The 26,425-nt window shown below is 54.3% G+C and overlaps 4 protein-coding genes across 4 annotated transcripts; 1 reads left to right on the top strand and 3 right to left on the bottom strand.

Annotated features, from left to right (window-relative positions):
- Positions 1-6,179: 6,179 nt before the first annotated feature.
- Positions 6,180-7,053, bottom strand: PRE7 (Proteasome subunit beta type-6; the record flags this gene model as incomplete). Its single annotated transcript, XM_036641329.1, has 2 exons — positions 6,180-6,867; positions 6,947-7,053. 2 exons carry the CDS (start codon positions 7,051-7,053, stop codon positions 6,180-6,182), a joined length of 795 nt encoding a protein of 264 aa, XP_036492707.1.
- Positions 7,054-7,635: 582 nt separating this feature from the next.
- STT4 (Phosphatidylinositol 4-kinase STT4) lies at positions 7,636-13,702 on the top strand (the record flags this gene model as incomplete). Its single annotated transcript, XM_036641328.1, has 6 exons — positions 7,636-7,818; positions 7,890-11,200; positions 11,249-11,867; positions 11,914-12,120; positions 12,171-12,458; positions 12,509-13,702. 6 exons carry the CDS (start codon positions 7,636-7,638, stop codon positions 13,700-13,702), a joined length of 5,802 nt encoding a protein of 1,933 aa, XP_036493641.1.
- Positions 13,703-14,495: 793 nt separating this feature from the next.
- MTP7-0 (Metal tolerance protein 7) lies at positions 14,496-16,962 on the bottom strand (the record flags this gene model as incomplete). Its single annotated transcript, XM_036641327.1, has 6 exons — positions 14,496-14,740; positions 15,010-15,215; positions 15,316-15,414; positions 15,492-15,605; positions 15,710-16,360; positions 16,541-16,962. The coding sequence occupies 6 exons, from the start codon at positions 16,960-16,962 to the stop codon at positions 14,496-14,498; spliced, it is 1,737 nt and encodes a 578-aa protein (XP_036493640.1).
- Positions 16,963-19,736: 2,774 nt separating this feature from the next.
- Positions 19,737-20,789, bottom strand: ade5 (Phosphoribosylglycinamide formyltransferase; the record flags this gene model as incomplete). Its single annotated transcript, XM_036641326.1, has 7 exons — positions 19,737-19,827; positions 19,884-19,982; positions 20,040-20,102; positions 20,159-20,180; positions 20,259-20,273; positions 20,326-20,387; positions 20,452-20,789. The coding sequence occupies 7 exons, from the start codon at positions 20,787-20,789 to the stop codon at positions 19,737-19,739; spliced, it is 690 nt and encodes a 229-aa protein (XP_036493645.1).
- Positions 20,790-26,425: the final 5,636 nt, after the last annotated feature.

Raw genomic sequence — 26,425 nt, 5'->3', positions numbered from 1 at the left:
ATGCTCAGTGCCTCATTGTGCTCCCTGACGCCCCCTTTGGAGTCATGACGTATTTGAACATACCAGCCAACATAACTTTTGTTCTGAACTGGGTGGGAAAAAAACTATGGCGGATACGCGGCTCGGGACACGCATGGGCTTTCCGTCCGTCGTCTCAGACGAGCAATAGACTGGCCCAAGCCATGACACTACAGTTGTTCCTGTCAGGCCCAAACAAGGGGTCTATCGTGTTGCTGGAAGCAAGCGGAGGGCCATTTACGAATAGCGCGTGGTAGGCCTGCAAAGATCGGACCAGGTGGAGGGAGCAAAGACTGCATCCATCGTACCCCGCCGTAAGCAAGCGAGCAAGCACGCTGGACTGGTGGGATGGCGTGGTTCGGCAAGGTGCGATCTGGCAACAATGTCTCGATGGGCGGGAGTGTCAGGGTCGCAATGCTGCAGGAGGTGGCAGGCGAAATAAGATTAGAGGCTCGTCTCGCCGCGTACTGTAGGAGCAGGAGAGGAGCATAGGGCCAGGCTCGGGCTAGGACTTGTGACTACCTATGCTGCGGCGGTATGTCAAGCTGTCAGCCGCATGGCTGGTACTTCAGGGACCGTGAGTGTCGTGGTGGTGCGGGGGGACCGGTGGTCTAGACCGTTCTCCCCTTACCCAGAACCCATCTGGCATATCTAGGAGAAATTTCTGGCGCGGGCGGCCTGTCATTGGCCCTTCGCCCGCAGGTGGTCTGATGAGGGTGAGGGGTCCCAAGGCCAGAATTGTTTCGTTCCGGGATGCCTCGCGAACGGCGGCAACCGGTGAAGGCAGAACAGCAGAGGGGGGCTGGCTATCGACGTCTGATGCGGTTGATGGTGTGCGTGTAGTTGGTAGACACGTGTGTGTGTGTGTGTGTGTGTGTGTGGAAGTAAAAGTTGGGGACCGGTCGGAAAGAAAGATGTAGACGGCAGACCAGACGTCGACGTGTTGAAACTTGGAGAGGAGGCGAAGGCAAAAGTACGTGGAGTCATGTCCCGCAATTTTGGGAGGATGGCCGAGGGTATTGCCTGTGCCTGTGTGCCTGGACGTGATGTTGTGGGTGGTGGTCTGCTTGTGTTTGTTCCGTGTAAGGTGAGTGGCTGGGCCGAAGAGCAGAACCAACCTACTCTTTACCTAAGAAGAGAAGGAGGAGAAGCAGCAGGAGGAGGAGGAGGACGGGAGAGGTGGTAGGAGATTGTCGGGCGGCACACGGGGGCAGGTGAGGTGAGGGAAGGACAGCGAGTTGGAGCAAGCGAAGACCGGGGCGGAAGACAAGAAATGCGGTGCTCCCGCCGCCGGCCACCCAACGCTGCTGATTCGCGCCCGAGTCTGAGTGGACCCCACATTTTTCACGTCCAGGCCGGTGCAGGGCAAGGAACCCACTTCCATATGGAGTAAGGTACACTACACTGTACCTACCTCCATAGGTAAAGTAGGTAAGGTACCTAGGTAAGGTAGGTAGTACGCAGTAGAAATTCAATTGGAGAGGATGAGGACGGGACGGGAGTCAGTCTCTCACAGTGGGGAATCCAGGGCACTTCAGGTCTGGCATCTGGACCCCACAAGACGCCCCACGATCATAGATGAAAACCGTATCACACGCAGTATCCGTACATACCTAGCACAAAGGTGGTGGTGGTTACTTTACGCAGTATCCGTACCTTAGTGTTGTAGGGTGGGTAATTATTCGTCTGCCACCTACCTCAGCATGAACATGTGCGTCTCCCGTGCCGTTGGGCGACGTCTATCCCAATGTTCCTATTGGAAACCGGCATTTACTCCGGCTTCAACGCAACTTGTCTGTCTGTGTCCGTTCTGTCTCGCATTGTCTCGCCTTGCCCTGCTTTTCCTGACCCTGTCTTGGCTTGCCTTCGCTTTGCCTGGCCTTGCCCTGCCTTGCCTTGCCTTGCCTTGCCTTGCCTTGCCTCGACTTTGCCATTTCCTTGACACTATGGATACCCTAAGGTACGAATGTACATACATACGGCGGTAGGATCCTGACTGCCCGCCCGCTGCTCGCCTCGTCTTCCCTGAACCCTCCATTCCCCCCACTGACACCGCACTGTCGTCACTGCAATTGCCAATTGATGGCAGAAAGTATCGACTCGCGTACCGACGACGTACCTGACCCCGAAGCACCATCGCCAGTCCCCTGATCAGTCCCCCTCCCTCCCCCCCTCCTTTGCATGCAGCCAGTACGCAGTAGTAACCTTGGAGCCAGTGGACCCTGACCTGGCAGCACCAGTTTTTGACGACGTCCAGCCACAGAAACATGGGAATCTCCAAACTTTTCGATTTTTTTCCCTTGACATCCACTCCGAATATTGCAAACCCCTGCCGCCTTCCACGGAAGTCCCCAGTGCCTAGCGCTCAACCTATCTCGCTCCGTCAATCGTTTCCCCCTCCCCTCCAATTCATCCCACCATGGAATCCCTGGTTCCCTGTGCCTCCCCCCTCTGCCGCCCGCCATCTCGAATTCTCTGTGGCAAATCCCTCCTCTGCACCCGTCAGAACCGCGAAGCTGTCCTCGAAACCCTGTTCCTGACAATCCTGAACCTCAACGCTCGAGCTACACATGGACCATCGCCCGTATCCGTACCATCTGAAAAAAAAAAAAAAAAAATCGGATCCAATGAGCATCCTCGACTCCAACTTGCCTGTTCAGGCTTGCAACGACCGGATCTTTTCCTCCGTAGAGAAGCCAACTCCAAACCAACAGCCACTTCATTCGGATATATGGCTCGCCGAAATCATGGAATCCGCTCCTGGGTGAAGCCCGCCCATGTCGCCGGCCCTCCACTGACCAGGAAGCCGCCGAACCACCGCTGGGCTACCATGCATGCGCCGCCGAGGGATGCGGCTTGCCGGTCGGACAATTTGCCACACTGACCAAGCCTTCCTTGACCGGCGCCGATCATTAACCTATGTGCCCGAGATCTTCATCGCATCCTTCAAGACTCGTCACTGCCTGCACTGCTTTCGCATCATTATGATCTTGCCTTGTGATCATGCTCGGAAGCTCCTGCCAGCCTTCATCCCGCCCATGTTGCAACAGACGCCCAGGGTCTTGGTCTTCAGCCTGCCATCCCAGCCAGGAGACAAGGCCCAAATCTGTCTGTCAACACTCCTTACTTAGTATTCGAACTCCAGTGGCAATTGGAACTGGGCCCCTTTTTTTTTTTTTTTTTTTTTTTTTTTTTTTTTTTTTTTTGGCACCCTCTCACGCAACTCAATTATATCCATCCAACGGCCCAGTTGCATCTTGCGGCTGTAGAATAGCAGCACCGTCCACGTTAAAATGCGCTCACTAGCCTTCTATCATACTCGGCCGACCGACACCGAAGAAAATCAAAGGGTTGAGTATCTGTGTTTGCCCGTACTTTGCGGCGTAGGTTTTTCTCGCATTTGCGTCACCCATGAGACCCGTTATGACGACATTGAGGTCATCTCACTAGTAATCCTGGCTGTCTATAGTGCCCCCCTGCTGCTGGGTTGCTGGGCTGGCTAATGCACTCTAGTTGATGTGCGCCGGCGCATGCAAGAGGATTCATATGGCAAGTGGCCGAGAGCCTCCAAGCGGCGAATGAACATTTTTGCAACTTCGACAGCACGCTATGTAAGATCAATACGGATTTGCACAATACCCGAGGCGTCAGGAGATGGTTTCCCTCGTTTATGATCACCTTACAGGTGTTGCAACCGCTTCTCGTTGGTGGCATACTAGTGCACCCGATAATTATGTGCCGCTCACGTGCTCGCGGACGTAGCAGTGACATACAGTTACTATCTGATTTGAGCAGAGACAGCCCTAGGAGGTTAGGTTTGCGTTCGAAAGCCCTGCTTGGGCTCGTTCGCATCTCAAACCACATCCTGCCTAGTGCACCGAACATGTTTCTGGTCGTCAACTGCCAGGGCTTGGTCTGATGGTACACCCATACATTGCTGCCTCAACGATCGCTGTCCAGCCAGTAGTCCACTCGCGTCGTCCGGCGTCGACTTTTGACAGCTTCGCGCTGGACTCCTTCCGGCAAAACCTTTCGGTGGCGACATACCCACGTCGTCGTCAAGAACGTTCTGCAATGTCACCCGCCGGGTGATCCATGCATCCGAGACCATCACCCACGTTCGTGAAGGCCAACCAGTTGCTTTAGCTACTACCGGTGAGGAATGAGACGACGTCTAACTTTGGGGGGTAACCTGAGTTAGGGACTTGATTGCCAGATGCCCAATCATCCGGCTGACTTCCACAAGCATAGGAACCATGTCCTGGCAAGCCACACTCTGAGCTTCTTCAGCCACGTCTAGCCATAGTAAGTGATGATCCTCTGCAAATCTCATGCACGTCTGACGACGATGTGCGACAACCGGCCAGTGTGTTTCTGCGGTATGTTTCTACAACTCTTCAATGCTTGACACCTGGCATACGTAAGACTGAGCCGTATAGGTTGCCTAGAGAGCCTGACGGGGGCGAATCCCCTGATCTGCCGCCGCCCACAAAGAGAGACACACACACACACACCTTCGTCTTGCAACCAAGTCGGCATCATCCCCGCTGCCGGCGCGAGCCGGCGATCGGACATTGGTGCGGCGGCTTGACTTGTCAGATGCCCTTACGCACTGATCAAGCAGAAGCTCGTCCAGCCCTGCCAGGATTGGAGCGACGTCTCCAACACAAACCCGCCGTGCCACCGTCGCAACAAGGGGGGCAGGGGGTGATGAAGTTCAGCTGGTCAGGGCCATCCTGTGTTTTCGTCCCGTCGCCGCACGCCGGGTGGCAAACAGATAGCAAACCACCTGGTTTCAACTACTGCTGAAAGATGCGGCGGTGCTGTGGCTTTGTTGGGTTCTTTGAGGAAATTTCGATGAAGATCGCGTTCCTCGGGAAGTATACGTCCTGCTTCAACAAGCTTACTGCAGTAGCATGTTTAGGCTTCTTTTTCCAGTTACTTGTCAGCTGCGTTTCGTCTTTCCGGGTGTCTGGAGCGGTCTGCAATCCGCAACTCTGCATCGCGCGGTCGTGGCAATGATGGAAAGCTGCTCACCACATCCCCATCAACCCTGCGGCGGAGATACATTCGCCTAGTCCGAATGTTGGGCTGTCGTCAGACTAGACCCTAGTTGTGACTCCCCATTCTCGTTCGAACCGCGAATGAGCCGTCGAGATTCCTGAACGCCAGGGCCTTGTTGAGCGGGAGCACCGTTATTGGCTGTGGCAACTAACCTCATGTTCTACGACTCTATGCGGATACCTGCCGACTTGACTGGTCCAGCTAAGCCTCCGGAAACGCTGTTGACCCCTGAGCAAAGTGACAAGTCGACCGTGATCCTCAGAAGCATCGTCTGTGGCGCATATGGACCTTCCGAAAACCCGGCAACGACATGTCTCGTCCTCGTCAACAGCCCCCCGTGAGCTACCGAGACGTAAACCACGAGCGCCGAGACCGTTTATGGACGCCTTGATTCGTCTGTGACCCAAGAGCCTCGCTTATTCGGGACAGCCCGTCATCTGACAGGAACGACGGAACGCATCCAGTAGAAGACGGAATCCAGACTGCCAGGCATCGCCTATGGGCCCCTAGTGTTGAGCTGTGAATTTATATCTGTAGCGGACATGGGCCCAGGTTGCCGTCGCCCGTGAGAACGACGACATTGCCTAGAATGGAAACTAATGCGAGCAGCTTTCGACGACTGCAAAGGCTCTGCCCGCTACCTCAGTCTGCCGTTCAATTGATGTTAGGGTTTCTGACCGGACTGCGGATTATGCAGCAAATCCATCGTATTCGTACTCGCCTCCGACAAGCTGGGGGATTGCATATGAACCACAGACATTGCTGAATAGGCAGTTGCGTTGCTCAACGCCATTCGGCATGTTGGCGCCTGGTCGAAGCCCACCCAAGGCTGGCGCCTCCCCTCCATGGAAAGTCACAAACAGCCCGGTATGCGACTCAATTTCTGTTTCCACTTCACTGGCTGACTCGAGATTGATGATCAGGGGAAACTGCCACGTCATTCGAGAAGGCGGACGTTGAATACTGCTTTGGGAAGGACAAAGGGGCACTTTGATTGATCCATTGGTGATGTTTGATCAGCTGAACCGGCGACGATGCTGTCTGAAATTGCTACCTGCCTCGTGTTGTACAACTACCCCGATCCCGATCAGGCGACCTTAATCCTTCTTCAAGGGCAGAAGAACTTCCTCGACTCCATTCTTGGTGATAATCATCATCTGCAAATGATCACCGACCTCAATGTGTCTCTCCACAGCTCCGTCAAACGCATCCTTGACAAGGATCTCGGCCTCCTTCCGCTCCAAGGGAACGCGAGGACGCTCCTGCAGCTCGTGGCCCACACCGCTACCCGGGACGTACTGGTTCTTGAAGTTGACCTGGTTGTCGAGGAAGGGGGTGATCAAGCTGGCGGCAGCACCGCCAGCACGGCTCTGCTCGCGCTCGTAACTTCCGACGGGATCGTAAGAGAAGACGGCGCCAACGCCATCTTCATCGAGGCCGCCGAGAATTGCGTAGACGTAGTATGGGAAGAAGCGCTTCTGGTAGAGAATGGTGGAGAGGCGCTTTGCGCAGGCGGTGACACTCATGGGCTTACCGTGACGGTAACGGTAGATCTTACAGATGGTGTCGAGGCGGTCCTTGAGAGCTTCGCCGTCGGCGGCAAAGCCAACGACGGAGAGCAGAATGGTAGCGTCTTCTTGTGATGAGGTCGTTCCGCCGATCTTGAAGACTTTGGGGGTGTATCTGGAGTTGATGCTGTAGCCTGAAGTGCTACGGGTGTCGCCGGCCATGATGGCGTAGTCGGCACCGGCGATGGCCAGGGTCGAGCCGCCATTGTCGGTGTACCTGTTTGTGGAATCGATTAGCCCTCAGAAAGTCCAAATATCTGTAAGGGAGGAGTTTGAGAACGAGGGAGCTTTCTTACGGGTTGAAGCGGTGCTCTCTGAATTCACCGTTGGCGCTCTTCGGGGCATCGGAGAAGGAATAGTTGGGCCCGTTCATCAGGGGATTTTGGCTGAACATGGCAGCCATCGTTGCGGTATTATCGTGAGGAAGGAAAGAGAGAAAGAGGATTCGTTACTGTTCGTAAAGGTATCTCGTTTCGTCCAAGGCGTACGTGTATGCCCGTCGGTTCGTTGGGAATGCGGGGAATGTCGTTGCTGTGATGGAGGTCAAGGCTGCGACGATGATGATTGAGGTCGGTTGTAGTGGACTACGCACGCGTCAAGCTGGCAGCCTTGCCAGGTGGAGAGCGGGAGCTGCGAGCTGGTAATGGCAGGGGTAGCTAGTTGTTTTGTTGCTGACTAAGACTGGACGGAATTGAGCTGGCTCAGTACCGACATCTTGCCTGCGCCTACAACAGTAATTGGCGGGCGCCAGGGGAGGTAGGTGCAGGGATGAGTGGCTTTCAGATGAACGGGATATTATTTGGGGGGAAGCACGTAAGGTGCAGCCATCGTCACCGCGCAGTTGCAGCAAAGCAGGCAAAGGATCATACCTTCCTGAATACCGCTGCCACGAAAAGCTTCATTAATTAACAAATACTATTTATCACGTCTAGCCGGCGACGGTACACCCTCTTTAAAGGGTCTTCCACCCTTTACGGTCGCGAAAATGACCCGCGACATTCGGCAGCGAGCGCTCGAGAAGATCGCGTCTCTGTCCGCGGCCAGCTCCAAAACATCCTTCGATCGCTCCGATCTCGACAAACTGTGCAAGGCCACCCAGTCTTCTGGGAAGGGAGTCAATGGCTACTCGGCAAAACAAGCTTCCACGTCGCTGGGGAGACAGCCCATGGTACTAAGCCTTGGTTATTGTGCCGTTGTTCCTCAAGATCCGCAGCTAACACGTACCCCCTTATTCTGTAGACGATCCGCGAATTCGAGGTTCTGCTATCGTTGTGCAAAGCCGCCCCTGCCATCCAAACAAGCCAGAGCGCCCAAAAACTTGTCCACCAGTTGACCCCATACGTTCTCGAGGCACACATCCAGGTTTTCTTGCCGTCGCCCTTCTTCCGCAAGGTCGAGCCATCCCCGACCGAAGCACTCGCTTTCCATGTCACGGCTGCGCTACTCTCTCTCGGTTCCCAGTACGACGACTTACACGAAGAGGTCTCAGACAACATATGGGCTTTCGTGAATGCCTGCGATCATGTTGCGGGCCGCGTTGTACCCCCAGGGGCAGACGACGAGGACCCGAATTTGGAGGACGCCATTAGAACAGCGACGATTGCCGTGTCGCTGTTGGGCTTCCTTGATGCAGCCTCGGCGCAGGCGGACTTTTGGCGAGCCGGTGGCAGATACTCTCTGATTACACGATTCAGGGACATCCTGCAGCAGCCATTCTTGACTGCTGTTGAGACGGCTTTCTCGACGATCCGAAACTCGCAATCTGCAGACCGACATGCCAAAGAGTGGAAACGTTACCTTCGTCACTACTCTGCTGCCGGACGGCCCCTGGGAGCTGTTCTCTTGCAGCGTAGCTACATGTGGCTTCTAGTTGCTGGCACGTCGCTCCTCGTCACCGATGCATCTCTCTTGCGAGGCACTCATATTCTCGACCTGCTCATGTCAGGAGACGGTGCCTACAGGCCAGGCTCGCCTCGAAGCCCGGATGCTGACTACCGGTCTCTCGATATGTATACCGCCATTGCTATGGAACAAATGAACTACTTGGAGGCGACCGCTGACTATCTTCAACTCGGGTCGTCATGGCAGCAAAGACTTGCCTTTGCTGTAAAGTCAGCCACTCTCGTCAGCTATCTCAACTGCGCGTTCATAAATGAGGAGGTAGCTGACGTCGACAACCTCATCGGATGGCTAGAAGAGACACTTGCCGACCCCCTTCAGATGGCGGACGAAGCCTTGGCGGCGACTGTTCTGAGATCTATCGCGTTGACGTGCAAGGTCTCACCGACTTACGCTACAACCGCAAGCAGGCTTTTGCCTCGATTCATCGTCCAAAGCGCACCCCATGCCCGCACTGTTGCCGTTGCTTCTAAGAGTCTGGCTTACGTATTGAAAATGCTTTCTCACGATGCCGTCATTACAACTCTCTACACTCTCGGGAACGTGTTAAGTCCCGGTTCCGACAGATCCATGGCTAACGGCACCAACGGCGACTTGAGTATAGACGGTGCCAACGCCATTTACCCCAACAGGCAGTCAACTGGTAGCAGCATCTCTCTTGCAATCACCGGCGAGGAGGAAACAGCTATGGTCTATGGAAATGTCGTCCAAGCCATCTGTGGCATCGCAACAGCTTGTAATGATGAGAAGATCACTGCTTTGGCGCAAACGATGTTGTTGCAGAAGATCGACAAGGTGAACAGCAGTGTTGACGCTCAGATCATCAGCGGTGCCGCCGCCCTCGCGCTGCAAGGTGGACAGCTTGAATTCCGATCGCTGTTAAAGGTGTTCTCCCGAATTTGCCACATTGGGGTCGTCGATCACAAGGACTTCCTCCTGGTGGCTGTGATGAAGGCGAGGACGTATATATCGGCAAACTTGTACAAAGACTCACCTCTGTACGAAATTTACTGGGAGTACTTGCTAGAGAGCATCATCTCTATGGGCGATGTACATCAGTCCAACCATACCAAGGAGGCCGATGTGCAGCTAGCCGCTCGCGAGATAGCCGAGCTGTTGCACCCATTAGCTGTCCTCATGTCTACTAACGACCTTGCCTTCACCTCTGTCACCGACGATGATTCGCACTCCTTAGTCAGGGATGCGTGGTTCAACATTGTTGTCCATGGCTTTACGACACAGACCGACATGGGCAAGAGATATCTCAACGAGCTGCGGGTTATGGCTGTACATTCGCCACCACTCGTCGCCGAACAACGAGGCGAGCAGATCGAGAGTGACATCGAGCTAAACACCGTCTTGCGTCGCGGGATGAGCAACGACAGGGAGACGATGCAGAAAAGACAACTCACCGAATTGATCCCTAGCAAGACCACAGAAATTAAGGGTTTGAGTTACCGCAAGGTGATCTTCCTGCAGGCAGCCTATTTGGTTGAGAGCCTTCGAGCTGATGCCGGAGACTGCACAAAAGCTCTCTCATACTTCCTGGAACCCAGCATGCGTAAAGGGGAAGTTAGCAGTACCATGGAGGGCATTGCCGCCGCTGTGGTAGACAAGTATCTACGCAAGACTCTAGGCGGTGCCGATGCCACCTTTTCAGCCCAATACGCTGCCAGTCAGCTCGTTGCAATCTTCTGCGGCTGCTGCTACCGGATCGAGCGCGTTCAGCAAGCAGCCTTTAGTTGCGCTGACCGTATCATCAGCCAAGTACCATCGGCGTTGTGCCATAGATCCTCTCTCTTCGCTCTTCTGGAGCTTCTGTCATTGATGTGGTCAAGTTGCCTCGAGGCAGAAACAGACCTCTATGCCCCACGGTCAAAATTCACGTCCAGCCTTGGGGACGTGTCTGTTGAGCTGTCCGACGACTACAGCTTCAGACGCCACACTTTGGACATTTTGAATCGCAAAGCAAAACAATGGGTGTCTAGCGTAATTGCCATTGCTCCTCTCGACATCAAGGGGCTTCTTCAGACATACTTATCGGAATTTGATGACGAAGGCGCCTATGGCCATATTTCCCTTGGTCGTTCATTTGCGATCGAGCTCGGATCTCTCATGCCCTCGACGGATCAAAGACTGCAGTCTCTTGACCGCGTCGGAGATTGCAACATCAATACTGGCTCCGACTTCGTTGCCCAGTACACGACTCGCCAAGAGTACCGATACGGAGAGACGCTGCCGGATCGCGGTAACGAGCTCGTTAACTTCATGCAATTGAACCGTAGGGCGTCTTTCTTGCAGTCATCGGTTTCCTCCGCTAGCGAAAGCGCCAACGCCGCGACTGCGCTGGCACATGTAGAGGCTCGAATCAAGAGCAAGAAGACCACAGCGTTGAATGAGGTTCGCGACATCTTGCGCCGGGCTGCTGCCTTGCTCTGCCGCAGCGACCGTGATGAGTCCGCTGTCGCACACTACCTCGTCAGCATTCCATTTGCTATGTTTACAAAACAATCAATCAAGCTGGGCGTTTCTCTTTGGTTAGGGGTCATTAACGAGAACCCTCGCCTTGAGCCAAGACTTCTCACGGAGATCGCCCAGCAGTGGGAGGGCACCATTCATAAAGGGCTTGGCCTCTTCAACCCTTCAATGTCGTAAGTCGGCTTACCCACTACCACATCTTTTCACTCACCTTAGTATAGGCATCCCGATCCATTCTTCCTCAAGGAGGAATTTGCGCCAAGTGATCTGGAGGCTCTGGCGAAGCGTAAGCAGCAAGTGCACAACTTGCTCTCGCCACACATGCGCCTACTGCAATTTTTTGGAAGCCACTTCAACGCAACCCGACTGGGCAGTCCAGATGTTCAACGAATCTTCTTGCGTCTCCTCGACGTGACTCTAGATTCTATACGGACGTCGACACCTCATCCGATGGCGCGAGAACTCAGATTTCAGCTTGTGTTATTCGGACTCAAGGTGTTGCATGTCTGTACCACAATTGGCGCCATCGCGCAGTGGAGGCTGAAGGAGAAGTGCCTATCGGCTGCCCTAAGCTGGTTCAGGTTCGCGCCGAGGTGGTCCTTTGGCAGCAACATACTTCAGCTCAAGACGGAACTTCGCCTCTTGACTGATATCGTGGCCGCTTTAAAGAGCGTTGCTTTCATTGGCTCTCACGCTGTGGACAGCATCAAGTCGCTCCAGGCAAAGGAGCAACTGCTCGTGCTGCTCCTGGAGAGCGAGCTGACTCGATTGGCGGTGTGGGTGCATCCTCTGGGTGAGACTGGAAAGGCGCAGGCGTCAACTACAAAGGCTGCAATCGAGGTGCGTACACAACCGTGTATCAACGTTTTCATATTGACAATTTCAGACCTCCCTCACCCCCTTGGTCAAGGTCGCATGGGCCGAAGACCCCGCCATTGCCATTGAACTCGTCACCCGATTCCCCTACACCCGCATTCAGCGCGAAGTGAGATGGCTCTTAATCAACTTCCCCCAGAAGGCCATCTCGGAACCTGAGGGCTTGCCAATCCTTCTCGGCGGTTCTTTGCCAAGCGATGTCAATTTCCAACTAAAAGTATGTCTCTTTCCACGCTCCATCACATGGTCTACTGCTAACCATCGCAGTATCTGCTGTTCTGGTCGCCGGTGAACCCAATCACAGCCGCCACCTACTTTCTTCCTGCCTATCGGAACCACCCGTTCTTGATCCAGTATGCAATGAGGGCTTTAGAGAGCCACTCCAGCGATGTCACCTTCTTCTACGTGCCACAAATCGTCCAGACCTTACGGTACGACGCCCTGGGCTATGTGGAACGGTACATTCTCGAGACCGCCCAATTCTCGCAGTTATTCGCGCATCAGATCATCTGGAACATGAAGGCCAACGCGTACAAGGATGACGACGCCACAATCGTAGGTTACACGTAACACATGGAGCAAATCTAGCGCTGACCACTTCATAGCCCGATGCAATTAAGCCCACTCTCGACAAGGTCATGGAGAAGATGATTTCAAGCTTCTCTGACGTTGATCGGACCTTCTACGAACGCGAGTTCTCCTTCTTCGACGAGGTCACTGGTATTTCGGGTAAGTTGAAGCCTTACGTCGGAAAACCAAAGCCGGAGAAGGCACAGAAGATCGAGGAAGAGCTGCGCAAAATCAAGGTCGAGGTCGGTGTGTACCTCCCCAGTAACCCCGATGGCGTTGTCATCGGAATCGATCGTAAGTCGGGCAAGCCTCTCCAGAGTCACGCAAAGGCGCCGTATATGGCTACTTTCCGCATCAAGAAAGCCAAGGGTGGTCTCGAAGAAGTCAACGACATGCTCGAAGAGGCGAATAAGAAGGACCAGCAGCCCCAAGAAAACACGATTGAGGTGTGGCAGTCTGCCATCTTCAAGGTCGGCGATGACTGCAGACAGGATGTTCTCGCCCTGCAGATGATCGCTGCTTTCCGAGGCATCTTTCACAACGTTGGCCTGGATGTGTATGTCAACCCATACCGTGTCACGGCGACGGCCCCAGGTTGTGGTGTCATTGATGTGTTGCCCAACTCTGTCTCGCGAGATATGCTTGGGCGAGAGGCTGTCAACGGCTTGTACGACTACTTCATCTCCAAGTACGGCAACGAAGACTCGCTTCGCTTCCAGCAAGCCCGCAGCAACTTTGTGAAGAGTATGGCGGCCTATTCCATCATCTCCTTCCTACTGCAGTTCAAGGACAGGCACAACGGAAACATCATGATCGACGACGCGGGCCATATACTGCACATCGATTTCGGCTTCTGCTTTGACATCGCCCCGGGTGGTATCAAGTTCGAGCGCGCGCCGTTCAAACTGACGCAGGAGATGCTGGCGGTCATGGGCGGCAGCCCTCACCACCAATCCTTCAAGTGGTTCGAGGAGCTCTGTGTCAAGGCCTTCCTCGCATCTCGTCAGCACTGCGAGAAGCTCAGTCAGATTGTGCTTCTGATGATGGACTCTGGTCTGCCGTGCTTCAAGCCTGAGAGTGTACAGCACTTCAAGGAGCGTTTCGTGCTAGAGCGCAGCGAGCGCGAGGCGGCTGACTTTGTCAAGGACTTGATTCGGAGAAGCGCCAACAGCTATTCGACTGGCGTGTACGATCAATTCCAGCTCTTGACCAACGGCATTCCATACTAAGTTCTGGGGATGAGGGGCGGGAGGGAAAAGGCGGTGGGATACAGCGGCCTCGACATAAGGGCGTTATTGACCGTTCAAAGCCAACTAGTAACTACCTAGCAAGCGTCTCGCCCCTGTTTTCTTGTTGGTTGGTTTTCAAGCCTTTGATGCTGCTGATACACGCTCCTCACACGCCCGGGTGTTCTGTTTTCCATGGATTCCTTCAATCCTACACTACTATTGTACATGTGCGCCACAAATACGCACGCTGATAAATAATGACACCCTGCCTTTTTTGCCCGATGAGATTCCGGCTCGCCTGTGAGAGGTTTTTTTTCGCTTGCGCCTCGTCTTTCTCTCTCTCTCTCTCTCTCTCCCCCCGCCCCCCCCCCCCCCCCCCCCCCCCCCTCTCGCTCTTTGCTCCTGGATCATGCACCTGAAACTTGTTGTATGCCGGGAAAGGATAGGATGGGTCTCCAAAACATTACACGCCGGCCAGACCCTTGCCAACCGATCAAACCTTGGCCAGTGAAAGGCCATGCATAATGCTAAAACAAAACATGAAAAAAGAGACACCTTTAAACAAACCTCCGAGTTCAAATCGACGAGACTTCGTCGCCGGAGAATACCCATGATCCACCCAAGATGCTGCCTTTTTATTCTTTTCCGTCCCGTCCGTCCTTTTCTGTGTCTTGTTCTGTGTTGAGCCACATCTCCCGGGCCGCTACCACCATCCCCCCGCTTAGCTACCGTTCCCGGGATGATCTGCACTGGATATGTAGTCGGCGTACACCATCACCAGATCCAATATGAATTATTGCGTGATATGTGTGTCGACGTTGTACGTGGCGTAGTCGACGTGCACAAAAGCCCGGTCAACAATGGGAACCGACTCCAGGAAGTAGGTCAAAACCTCACTGAGATCGTGGCTGTCCTTGAGCGGCATGTTGGCCGAGAGGACAATGTCAACTTCGACGAAGAGCTTGTCGCCGGCATGGTAGGCGCGCAAGTTTTGGATCTGCCTGATGGACGTTGCGAAGCGCATGGTAAGGTAGAGCACTGTTGTCTTGGGTCAGCCCTGGCCACCGACAGAACGATCATGAAGTCTGAAGATCAGTAGCATTGCCGCCGCCCACATGCCCGAGATCCAGCTGCAGCAGTGGATGGCTGCAAAGGAAACGCGCAAAGGCGGGAATGAGCAACAAACAAACGGGAAACTTAGGGGGTTGGCATAGGTGTGGTATAGCAGGGTCCAATTATAGCAACTGTGGGGAGACGAAACGACAGGGGTAGCAGGAATAGAGAGCAAAGAGAAATCATGTACGCACAGAGGTTTCTTTCATCCGAAGTGGCCGAGAAGCCCGTCAGGTTGCGAACGTGGTGCATTGAAGTTTGGCTCCAATTGAAAATTACGACAGCGGAAAGCAAAAGACCGCCGAGAGCATCCAGCCACCATATCTTGGCATAGAAGCCGACGATGGGGAAAAGGATGGAGCCAGTGTTGAAAATGACATCGGTCATGGCATCGTCCGCCCTGCGTATATTGTTAGTAACCCCAGTTCAAAGATGTGCCGATCAGGAGTCGGCAACGTAAACAACGTTGCGACAAAGGAGGGGGCGGCAACACAACTCACAGGGCTCGAACGCTGGAGTTCTTGATCACACGGCACCAGAGCCAGCACAGGCCCTTGATGACGACGGTCCCGACCATGATGGCGATGGCCGGAATGCCTCTGTATATTCACGAATGGTTAGCGGTCGCACAACGGCGGAGCGGAGCTGGGGATGCGTAGCAGTGGATGCGACTTACAATTGGATGATTTCGTGTTCAGGCGACATGAGGCGTTGGATGGCTTCAAGAGCGACCTGGCAGAACGATGTGACCATGACGATGGAGAAGACCAGAACGCCAAGAGGCTCGAGACTGGAACGAGTCAGCACATGTCTCGCGGGATGTAACGCGGAGGCGAACGAGGGTGATGACAAAGAAGGGGTAATTATGGTATAGAAAAGAATATTGAGGCTCACCGTCGTCTACCAACAGGGTACGAGTGCTGGTCATTTTGGCTGGCAGCAATGAGTCTGGTCGTGGTCCACACGATGGCGGTGCTGAGGAAATCAAGAACGGCGTCGACCAAGCTGGCGAGAACGGAGACGGAAGGGACGGAGAAGACGACAATGATCTTTCCCAACAGCAAGATACCGTTGGCAATGAAATTGACCCAAATGGCGAGAGTGACGATAGGATCACTGCTGTCGACATCGGCATCCTCGAGCCAGGGAATTTCGGGCTTGGGGGCGTCTGCGTCTTCGGCTAAACCTTCCTCCTCGTCGTGGCCGTTGAGCGTTAGGAGTGGGGTGGACTCGGTGGGCCGAAAAATGTCCTTTGGCGTGCGTTTTACCTTTTGCTGAATGCTGTTTGCCGAACTGCTGTGCTCCGTGCTGCTGTTTTGGACTGAAGCAGTGCTGCCATAGCCGGGGCCACCGCGCGACGGAGGGGAGGTAGGAGTTGGCGACTCTTCGGTGATGGTTTGGGGCACGTCAACCGGACGAAATGCTGAGGCGTCCAGAGCTTGGTGGTACTCGTTGAGCAGATCGTGGGGTACTGAGGAATCCAGAAGCTGGTCGATGTAGAGGTACATGCGAATGAGGTCATTGTTTCTCTCGTAATATTCGCGTCTTTGGGCAGTTGCCGGAGGCGTCAGTCAGCATTCGATTCGATACGGACGGTTTTGTGTCTCTACGAATTGGTGGTGTTTGGACGTGGGCAAGGTGCATTGGCGGCAGACATGAGCATCGCGAGGTGAGGTACGGTAAGGTAGGTAGGTCTGTAGGTAGGCAGCCATGGCACACACTCACATAGGCTTTGACATGGCCTGTAGCTCGGCCTCGGTCTTCCAGTAGCGTTCCCATTGATAGCGCGGGTTGCTGTTTCCGATAAGGCGCATACTCCTCATCTGAGGGCCAAAGATGATCTCGCTCAGTCGGCGCTCCTCGGCGGCGGAGCGGCGGTGGTCGTCGTCCGAGTCCCTGTGGAGGAAGCCCAGCAGCGACTGGCCCTCGTGATCGTCCTCATCGTGGCCCAGCTGATGGTAGGCCGGGCTCTTGAGAGATTCGCGCAGAGTGGCCGAGGAGCGGTTCCTGATGAGAGTGACCAAGGCACCGCTGCCTCTTGTGGTCAAGGGATAGGGGTCGTGGTCGGGGTTGAGGACGGAAGGACGCTTGAAGGAACCCACTCGAGGGCTGCCGGAGCCATGAGGTTGCTGCTGGGGCGAGCTCATGTTGGCGGCGACAGCAATTGAGCAAGTAGGGAGCCAACAGGTGCGTAGTGGTAGTGGCAGTGGCAGTGACAGTGACGGTAAGTAAGTAGTAGTATGACGACGGATTGGAGGCGGCGGCGACTGGAGCGAAATTGGGGGTGGATAAGAGGAGAAGGAAAAGAGAAGGAAGAAGAGAGAGGAAGAGAGAAAAGAGAAATTCTAACCGGGCGCTAGATGAGGGAGAGGCGAGGCTAATAGATGAGATTGATAACCTCGTGGGGGAGACGCGCCGCGATGATGAAGATGGGCCCGGAGGGTCTGAGGAGGAGCAGAGACGAGAGCCAAGACTTTCAGGTCCAATATGCGTGCATGGTGAGGTACGGTACGGTACAGTAAGGTATGGTATGGTACCTAAGATCCCTTCCTTCGTTACCTTACCTTACTCCGTACGCCGTGCGCCGAGCAAAGGACGGGACTCAGAGCTCGCCTCGTCTGGAGCTTCCCAACCTTTCCCCGGGGGTGTGATTCGACGGCAAGGGACGCTTGGGGAGCTCGACGCCACGGGCTCTAGCAGACCCGACTAATGTTGTATCGAAGGGGTGGGCTGCTGGCGTTTTAAGCTGTCGCTGCGCCATGGGTAGCTCTCTCTGCCTATCTATTCTGCCTAGGTACCTAGGTTTCCACGCGTGCTGCCTCTCTCTTTTTTTTTTTTTTTCTTTTTTTTTTTTTTTCGGTATCTTCATTCTCTCTGTCTCTTTAGCTGTCTGCCCAACATAATTGCCCAGAGAGAGTGCCTACCGCATTGTCTTTCGCGGTAATATCTGCTCAACATGTCCACACACTCAAGGTTTGCCCGCGCACCCACACACCATTCCCACTCAAGCAAATTAGTTTCCAGATCCAGCAGCTAGAGCAAATGGGAAGTCCACCGTCCGGGACCCTCACCTCGCGCCAAGTTGCCATTTCAGCCGGTGTCGGCTCTCCGCAATGTCCACTGGAGAGCCTGTGTGTAGAGCCCCTCCTCGAAAACATTAGAAATCTCGCCTCCCTCTCCCCGTCTCTCTCTGCTGAACAGTTGCTGAGGCCAGACAGACTGGGTTGGACCTTTGGGCTGCCGGGTTTCGTGACTTCACCGCATAACCTGCTTGACGCCCCGGCTGCGGTTGTAAGGCGAGCCTTGAGAACGGTCCCTCCATCACTGCTCGTCTGCCTGAATGAGAAAGCCGACCTGACTAAGTAGTCCGAATTCTGCATGCACAGATCTGAAGAAACGGAAGCTCTACTCGACGCCAAGATTGGATCAAACGACAACTGTTTGCTTTTGCTCCTCTTTTTCCCTCCCCTTTACCCCTTCGTGACACTCTTGTGCGAGGCGCAGCTCGTCGGCATCGCGTATAGTGAGTTGACGTGCAAATCCAAGAGTCTCGAATGACTGGAGTCGTTTCTTCCACGTCAACATAGCCAACCAATGTTTCATAGAACAAATGCAACCAACCTTGCAACTTATCACCCGTGACTTTGTCAACCTACCTACCAAATAAAACCCTTCGTTGTATCCAAGCCCCATCTCGGCTTGGATACTCTATTCTGTCTATTCTGCACCTGCCATTGGCTCTAGTCGGCTCCTTTACATAGATGTCGACGTCGGTTTTTTTTTTTTTGGTTTTTTTTTTTTTTCTGTGGTCCCCCTGCTTGCAAACCTGCAGAAAACGGCAGAGCCGCAAGTCCATTCGACAACTCCTTTCAGCAACTTTTGGCGAAGTCGTCATTTGCTAATGCCCCTCAACCGGCTCCGACTCCCTCGCAGACAAAACCGACTGGTCTTTCTCATCCGACCCGCACAGTGATTCGCCTCGGCATTGGTTGCTGCTTCCCTCACATGCGAAATGGGATTCCGAGCCGATCGAGCTTGAACTACATCATCGGCAGCATGGGCTTGGATGGCGGCTAATGTTGCTTTTGATTGTCTCATTGCTGTGGCCGTGTGAGATAGCCACTGCGGTCGTCCCAAATCGTATATTTTGGCAACTTGTCATGCTTGGAGCCCTTGCTGTCCTCGTTATTCTTCATATCATTATTGTCATCATCCTCATTACTTCCATCGCCATTGCCCGCTGTGTTCACAAATGCATAGATGCCTTCAACCATCCACCTTCAGGTCTTCGGCAATCAATGTCGCTTCCCTCCGTCTACAGCGATGCATCGCAACCAGGAGAAAGTTGGGTATTGATTTCATCTTCTACAGTGATCACGTTTGTCCCTTGGCTTGACCACTGCTTTCATTGCCGCATGTCAGTTTTCATCGAGTGAAGCAGACAGGCGACGATCTCTATCTGTTGAAGTCCACGTTGTTTGTGCTTCTACGTTGGCCTCCTCTCCTATCGTTCATACGATTTGTTCCTGTGTCATTGGGTCTTTGCCTGATTGAATGAACCTGGCCGATGTCAACTCTCCCTCCCTTTCAAGCCAACCTTGTGCTTAAATTACTAACCCAAAGACCAGTCGAGGACTTGACTGGCTGGTATGTCAGAACAGAGGCAACACAAGCATGATGTGCGACCAAGGAAGTAGCTTTGCTCATCGGCGGAGTGTGGACCTTGTGGTGACCAGGAATACATCCATCTCATATCTGAACCAACCCGCAAGAAAGACAGAGGTAAATGAAGGGCACTTCCACAATACTGCTAATGCGCCTCGTGCGCACTGGCCTACCTGCTCGTGTTTCAGTCTTGATGAGACGCTTGTTCGCAACGCCCTTCTCGGCTCTCCCCTCCCTTCGGCGCGGATAGCTGACTTTACTGCTTTTTCTGCTGCTTCTTGGCCAAAACTTCTTGCGAGACTTGAGCTGTGGCCTTGACGATGATCTCATGCTCAACATCGTGCATCCTGCTGCTAGTGAGTCGAATGGAATGGTTGAAGACGTTGTTGTGGGAGTACACTACCTCTTCTCGAGGTCTTCCAATTTGTCGGTTCGGAGGACTTCAACCTCTTGAACCAGGATAGGCTCACCACGATCAACCTGGGCGATCACATAGTGAATCCTTCGAAATCTTGGTCAACAGCTGGGGTCTCTTTGGGGCACCACTCGGGGTTCTTACATGGCACCCGTTCGGTTGTTCTCCAATTTACCGGCCTTGAAATCTTCGTATGCCCTGCCAATACTGAGAGAGAGTCAGTTTATTTGCGATGTGTAATTGAAAGGTGCCAAGTGACGTACGCGTTGGCGCCATCGTAACGGCCTTTAGGAAGACGTTAGCAAGCACCCGACTGCAGCTACACCAGTCCGTCAAGATGACAACAAACGAGAAGTAACGTACCGGGCAGCGCTGGGTCTATCGCCATGGTCAGCAAACGTTAAATACCTGATGTCAGGAGGTAACATACGAAGGTTTATCACCGGAATGCCAGCCGCGGCGAGCGGATCCAGAAATGGCTCGCTGAAGACGCTGGGGGACTAGTAAGCATCGCTCCGCAACAATACAGCCTCCTCGGAGATGGGTATTCACGTACTGCATCCAGCCCGCGAGAACGACAAGATCGGGCTTGTCCTCGAGGACTTTCTGAGCCAACTCGGCATCGTAGCGAGCGCGGCCCGCTTTCAGCTTGGCCTCGTCCTTCTCGCCCTTCGCCACGAAACCTTGAGAGACGAGATTGAAGTAATCGTGAGGGATGCCGGCGTCCTTTGCCCTTTGCACTGAGAAAGCCTTTGCACGATTGACAATGACTTTGATGATCTTGCTATTGGAAATCTGGCCATTCTGAACAGCATCAATAATGGCCTGCAGATTTGTTCCGCTCCCCGAACACAGAATGGAGATGCGGCAAGTCTGGGCGTCGTTCGCTGCCATGGTGAAGTAGACGAGGCTGAGGAGAGGGTGGTTTGTGTAGGGGCACCAATAACAACTGATGGCCAAGACGAATTGGTGAGATGCGGAGTACGACGACAGTCAATTTGAGTCTTTGACTAAGAATGTAGGATAAAGGTAGGCCTTTGTGACTGTCTCTCCGACTTCTTGGGTCTTGGGCCTAGGGTTACTAGGTGGCTCCGCGGCGTTGTGTGTCGTCGTACTGGGAGATACTTCCGGGTTGGATTGCTCAACGTGAGGAAGGGGGAAAAAAAATAATCGGCGGTCCTGAGGGGTAGCGGGGGAGCCCCGCGATTGGCTCGTCCGCCAGCGAAGTTGGAGCGGCCGGGCTGGGGCCGCTGCCCGGGCCGTAGACGGGCCTCCGACCGAGAAAATCTGGAACTGTCTTTTCCAGCTACTCATTGGGCAGCCTTGATCCATACTGCATAAGGTAGGTAGTAGATGCGCCGTCCAGGTCCAAATCAATCAGCTCAGTGGACACGACAGGTTCAACAGACGGCCCGGAATGGGCGAGGCGAAGGATGCATCAGGCTCCGACGTGCTCCAGAGCACAGCAGATGAAGTTGTGAAATCCATGCGGATGTTCCGATTCATTGGATGGTATAAATGTTCACAGAAACACAGTGAGTTCGTCGTTGGAAATACCGGTGTCAAGTGAGACGGACGATTCGGAGCATTCTGCCCATGTGTACCCATGTGTACACATGGAACCCAGTTACTTGACTGAAGGACAGGCAACAGCGGAGGTTATTACCCCAAGGCGCTATTCATTCGCACCGGACCAGCCTACCATGCCACAACAGTATTGACATAGGGCTTAAGGTAAGCAAAGGCTTGGTGCGCGATTGCAAACACTCGCCATGTTGCAAATGCTGCAGGCCTTGAGTGCAAAAGTCAGAGGCAACATTCACATAATCGACAATACCTGTCCGTACGGATACACCAACAAGCTTAGCTATCCGTACTTATAGATGGCCTGTCAACAATTTTGCGTCGGCCCCCATTCCTCCTAGCAGGGGTCCGGAGCGCTACCCAAGCAACTCCATGCTCGATTTGTACCACACTTGCACACCTCGAGCTCTAGACTCAGGCACAAGACGATAGCTCAGAGCATCGCCAGGGGTTCCGGTTCATTCACGAGCCATCCGCGCACCATCCGCGCACCATCGTCAGATCTGTGATCTCCGACCCCTGCCAGCAGAAGCGCACGAGAGCGCCAAAGACGGACGCGAGAGGTCCGGGACCGTCGACAGGCTGCGGGGGGCAGCAATTGGAGGCCGTTTGACCGTCCATTGCACACCTCCCGAGTCCAGATGGGGTCGGGTGTAATGGGAATTATTGTCCAAACGCTAGGGCAATAGACCAGCCGATGCGGCCAGCCAAACCCAAAGTAGGTAGGCAGCGCGGTTTAGCTGGAGGGTGCCTACGGTATGTACCTATCCATCGTACGGGGCCTCAGGCCTGTCTGATATTGACGAGCATGCCATTGTTATGGCATCCAAGTTGCGGTGTTTGGTTGCATGTATTCCTTGGACGCGGTCCCAGAAAAATGCCATGGTCGGGTCGAAGGGTGACGGATGAGGAGGATGCGACCAGACTGTAGCTGGGGTTCGCAACGCAACACGACGCGTGAACAGAACAGACGAGACGCCCAGAAACCCTAGCCAGTGGCATCGTACGGGTGGATGCATTGCAGAGTCACGTTGGTGCAGACTGCAGTCACTTAGGTATCCGTACGCACCACGACCTCAGTTTGTTTACCTACCTTCCATTACTTGGACCACTTTTCTGTGGAAAAGACGGTGACTCCCGCCCGAATCACCGAGACCTAAGGTGCTAAGGTACTCAGGCTGAGTTGGAGGAGGTCGGCAGTTTGTCGAGGCGCCGGGCTTGGCTTCCTGTCAGACTCTGGAGCGGCGTCAATCACTTTGCTTCTTGCAGGATTTTTTCTGGGTTGGGGGATATCCGTTGAGATGGTCCAAATATGCGATACGAGGCAGTGTGTGCGGAAAATAGAAATCTGGAATGGGTCGGCGGCAAAGCCCACCTGATGGACTGGAAGTGCCAGGGTGCAGAGTTGTGTGTGTTGTTTCGTTCCAGGTACAGTGTCTTTTAACGCGCGATGAAGCTGGAGGTCCGGGCAGGCTGAGGTGCTTGGCCACCTGCTTGCTCAGCGATGGAAGGCCCGGGGCAGTGTGGTCCAGTCGCCGCGTCGTTCCTTCCCACATGCCTGCGCAGGTGCCGTGCCCGCAAGGCGGGTTACATAAGGCAGGGAACGCACTCATGTGTAGTACCTGACTGTAGCCATCGTATCGCACCGCACCGCACCGCATCGCATCGCATCGCATCGCGTCACATCATATTGGATATCACTGATCAGTACCTAGCCACTTTCCGAGTCAAGTTCGTGCAAAAACATGGAACCCGCAGCACGCACTACCTTATGATTCATCCACCTGCTAACATCTGGAGGTCCAATGCGTCATTGCCTCTGTTGCTTTGCATGCAACAACACCACGCCTTCCTGATACCTTACTTAGGCACAGCCAGGCGAGCGTTGCAGTTGTGAGCTTCTGGTCCACTCCACGCATGGAACAAACAGGTGCCACTATTCAAGCTCCAGGATTATCGGCGAGTCCTTCTGGGGCTACGAGCAGGTTCGGATAGCGCTGCGCTAGAGCCCCCTGGAGCCATCCAGTCCTGTGCTCTCTTTTGATTCGCGTGTCGCATTTGACCGAACTAGCTGGCTTTTCAAAGGTGGGCGGGCGGCCTGCAAAGTTGGTCGTTGGTTGTATTGGATACTTCCCCGAGTTTCTCTCTGTGAGGCTCTTCATGGAAGTAAACCGTCGCCGAAAACCACTAACTTGTTCATGGCCTCTGCTGCCTCCAGATCGAGATCACCAGGGCTACAGCCGGGAAGAACAGATTGCACAGGACAGAAGAAGCAACCAAGCCCGCTCCGTTTGTGCCTCCTCCTTCTCCCGCCGTGCTTCTCGGGCTGGGCATCTTCGGTCAACGCAGCCTAAAGGCCAAAAGGCTGCATTTGTACTTGAATGATACCTAGAAAATTGCCCACGGAGCGCGGAGACAGGGGAATTACCTACCTTCCATGCAGGCCCGCTCGGCCCTGGCTGAACTCCCGCCGTTCAATCGACAGTCGGTCTTGCGTCAACGGCGCGCCCCAGATCCCGAATTTCTGCGAGCGCTGAGAACGGCCGAGCTGAGGTCTAATCGCGTCTAAGCATTTCGCCATTCTGTCACGACCACAGCAGACAGACATCAGCAATAGCAACAGCAACAAGCCTCAAAGAGTGGCGGTGATCCAAGGTCGCAGGCTGGCCTGGCGTTCACACGCAACCAGCCATTCATTTCCCGGCACATGGCTTCGTTCGCAGCCACAGGCACCATAGGCAAGGCGTGCAGCCCAACGGAGCAAAAGAAAAGAAACTATGAGACATGGCACACTATTCAACGGACGCGGTTGTCACTGGCCGCCGTTGGATTTGGCTAGTTTATGTGAGTCTTCAGCGTCAATCCGTACCTACAATTTTGGATCTCTACGGAGTACGGGTAAGTAGGCATCGTTGAAGGCGGCGGCGGCGGCTCCGAGGCCCAATTTCACAACGCCCGGCCTCGCGACCGACGTTGCCGCCGGTACGAGGTCGTCCAGGCTTCCTTCCCTATGGACCGACCAGGATGCTCGCCCTACGCCGCACACACGCACACAAAGCCAGAACGTGAGGCAGTCCGCTGGGATTTGCTCTTCCATTCAAAGTTAAATTTGCCCGATCGCTCGACAACACAAGTTAGTCGTAAAGCTTGCTGGTGTTGTCTGAACATCTCCGGCTGCAGGGTTCAGCCGATGTCAACAGGTTTTCGCAGCAGGGCCAAAGAACGGAGGCGGGAAAGCTTGCAGGACGGGAGGTTGGGCAGGGTGGCCTGGTGCAGCAAAGAGCACCGCATGGAACGAGATGGCGGGGCTGCATGCTAAAGTACGAATACCGCACGGCGCTGGTGGCGGGAACCTTGAGGGCGGACGACGCTGTGCAACATACCTCAGGGTATCTTACGCAGTAAGAAGCAGTCCAGTCCTTACTTATTGGTACCAGTGGTGGTGGCATGGTAGAGGGGAAATGAGTGATTGTTCCAGCGGCACATGACGAGACTAGGCTGAATGAGTCTCCCCGTCAAAGGGTTCATGGCCCGAAATGTCACCCAGCCCACGAATTTTCCGAGCTAGAGGGAGAGACAATTGCGAAAACCTCCGGAGCTTTGGACGACGCTGTGCCGACGGGAGGCGGAGGACGGGGAGTTTGAAGGGGCAACCCAAGGCAAAGAAGCAAGCAAGTAAGTCAAGAAGCCGAGCGGTCTTCCACGCTCTGTCTCTGCCTGTTGCTCATCTACTGCATACGTAGTACGGATAGTCTGCGCTCATGATCAGAGTTCGGCATAGCAGCTGCAAACCACCGACCGCATCGCCCGGCCCACCGTGTGGTTGAGCTGGCTGGCTGATTGTCTCCGGGCCATCCCATACCATACCTAGGTGCCTTACCACTTACCATGCCTCCATCCATGCCATGCCGTCAACCTTCAAGCATCCCTCCCCTTGTCCACCATTCTCCACCCACACCCCCCTCCCCCCCCTGACCCTGAGCCCCTGGACCCAAAGATTTTTTAGCATTGCGTACCAAGGAAGGACAGACACTAAGAAAAAAGGGACAGAGGCAGGCAGAGCACACCTCTAGGCGCATGAGAATGCATGTTGTCGGCGGGCCGGCCACGAAGTAGTGGTCATTGGTGGATGGTTCTGGTCTTTGGAGAACGTGGACGTCGACAGAAGGCCCTGCCCTGCCCTATTGGCCTGGCACGTCTTCGCCAGAGCAACAACTACTGAAGTATTGATTGCTTGATCTCTACACCCTCAAATGGAAGTGCGTTGACAGAGCATTCACTCGTACCTATGGTGTCTACGTGAGCAGAAGAAGATCAGATCAGATTGGCTTGGCCAGGCTGAAGCCTCAAGCCTCAAGTCAAAAGAGAGACGCGACGCCGAGAGTCAGGGTCAATAGACAGACAGAAAGACTTCTTCTGCTCCTCCTCCTCCTTCTCTTCCCCCCTCCAACAACCCATCCATCATCCACCCCCGTGCCCCATCCTCTTCCCGACATCCCCTGCTGATGCTCGGCTTGCCTTAGCTGACCTTGCAGTCCACTTTACTACGGCCCATGTACATAGTACTGCGTACGGATACCCTCTTTCTGTTCCTTGCTGTGCCTACTTACTGATCGGATCGCCTCCTCTTGCTCCTCCTCCTCCTTTCCACATTCCCCCTCGTTCGCTCCAACCTCCCGTCGTCTGCTTCGTCGACCCTCGTTGTTGCTGTCATCATTTGCTGCATATCCCTTCGTATCGCGCCCATCCGGCCCACGACTCGAACTGTTCTTGTCCCTTTCATTCGTTCTTCATATCCTAATTACCCCATTTCCATCCCACATCCCCTAGTCAAGCCCGCGTGCTTACTTGCTTATCCTCGTCTCTGGCCTTGTAGTCCGCTCCGGTCTGGGCCCAACTCTCACCTTGTTGCATCTTTTTTTTATTTGCTTCTGGATAAAAAAAAG

Source organism: Colletotrichum siamense (assembly GCF_013390195.1).
Source record: "Colletotrichum siamense strain Cg363 chromosome Unknown KSG_Cg363_contig06, whole genome shotgun sequence".
Classification (NCBI taxonomy): Eukaryota; Fungi; Ascomycota; class Sordariomycetes; order Glomerellales; family Glomerellaceae; genus Colletotrichum; species Colletotrichum siamense.
Note: the sequence above shows the minus strand (reverse complement) of the source record. Positions and strands in the feature narration are given on the sequence as shown.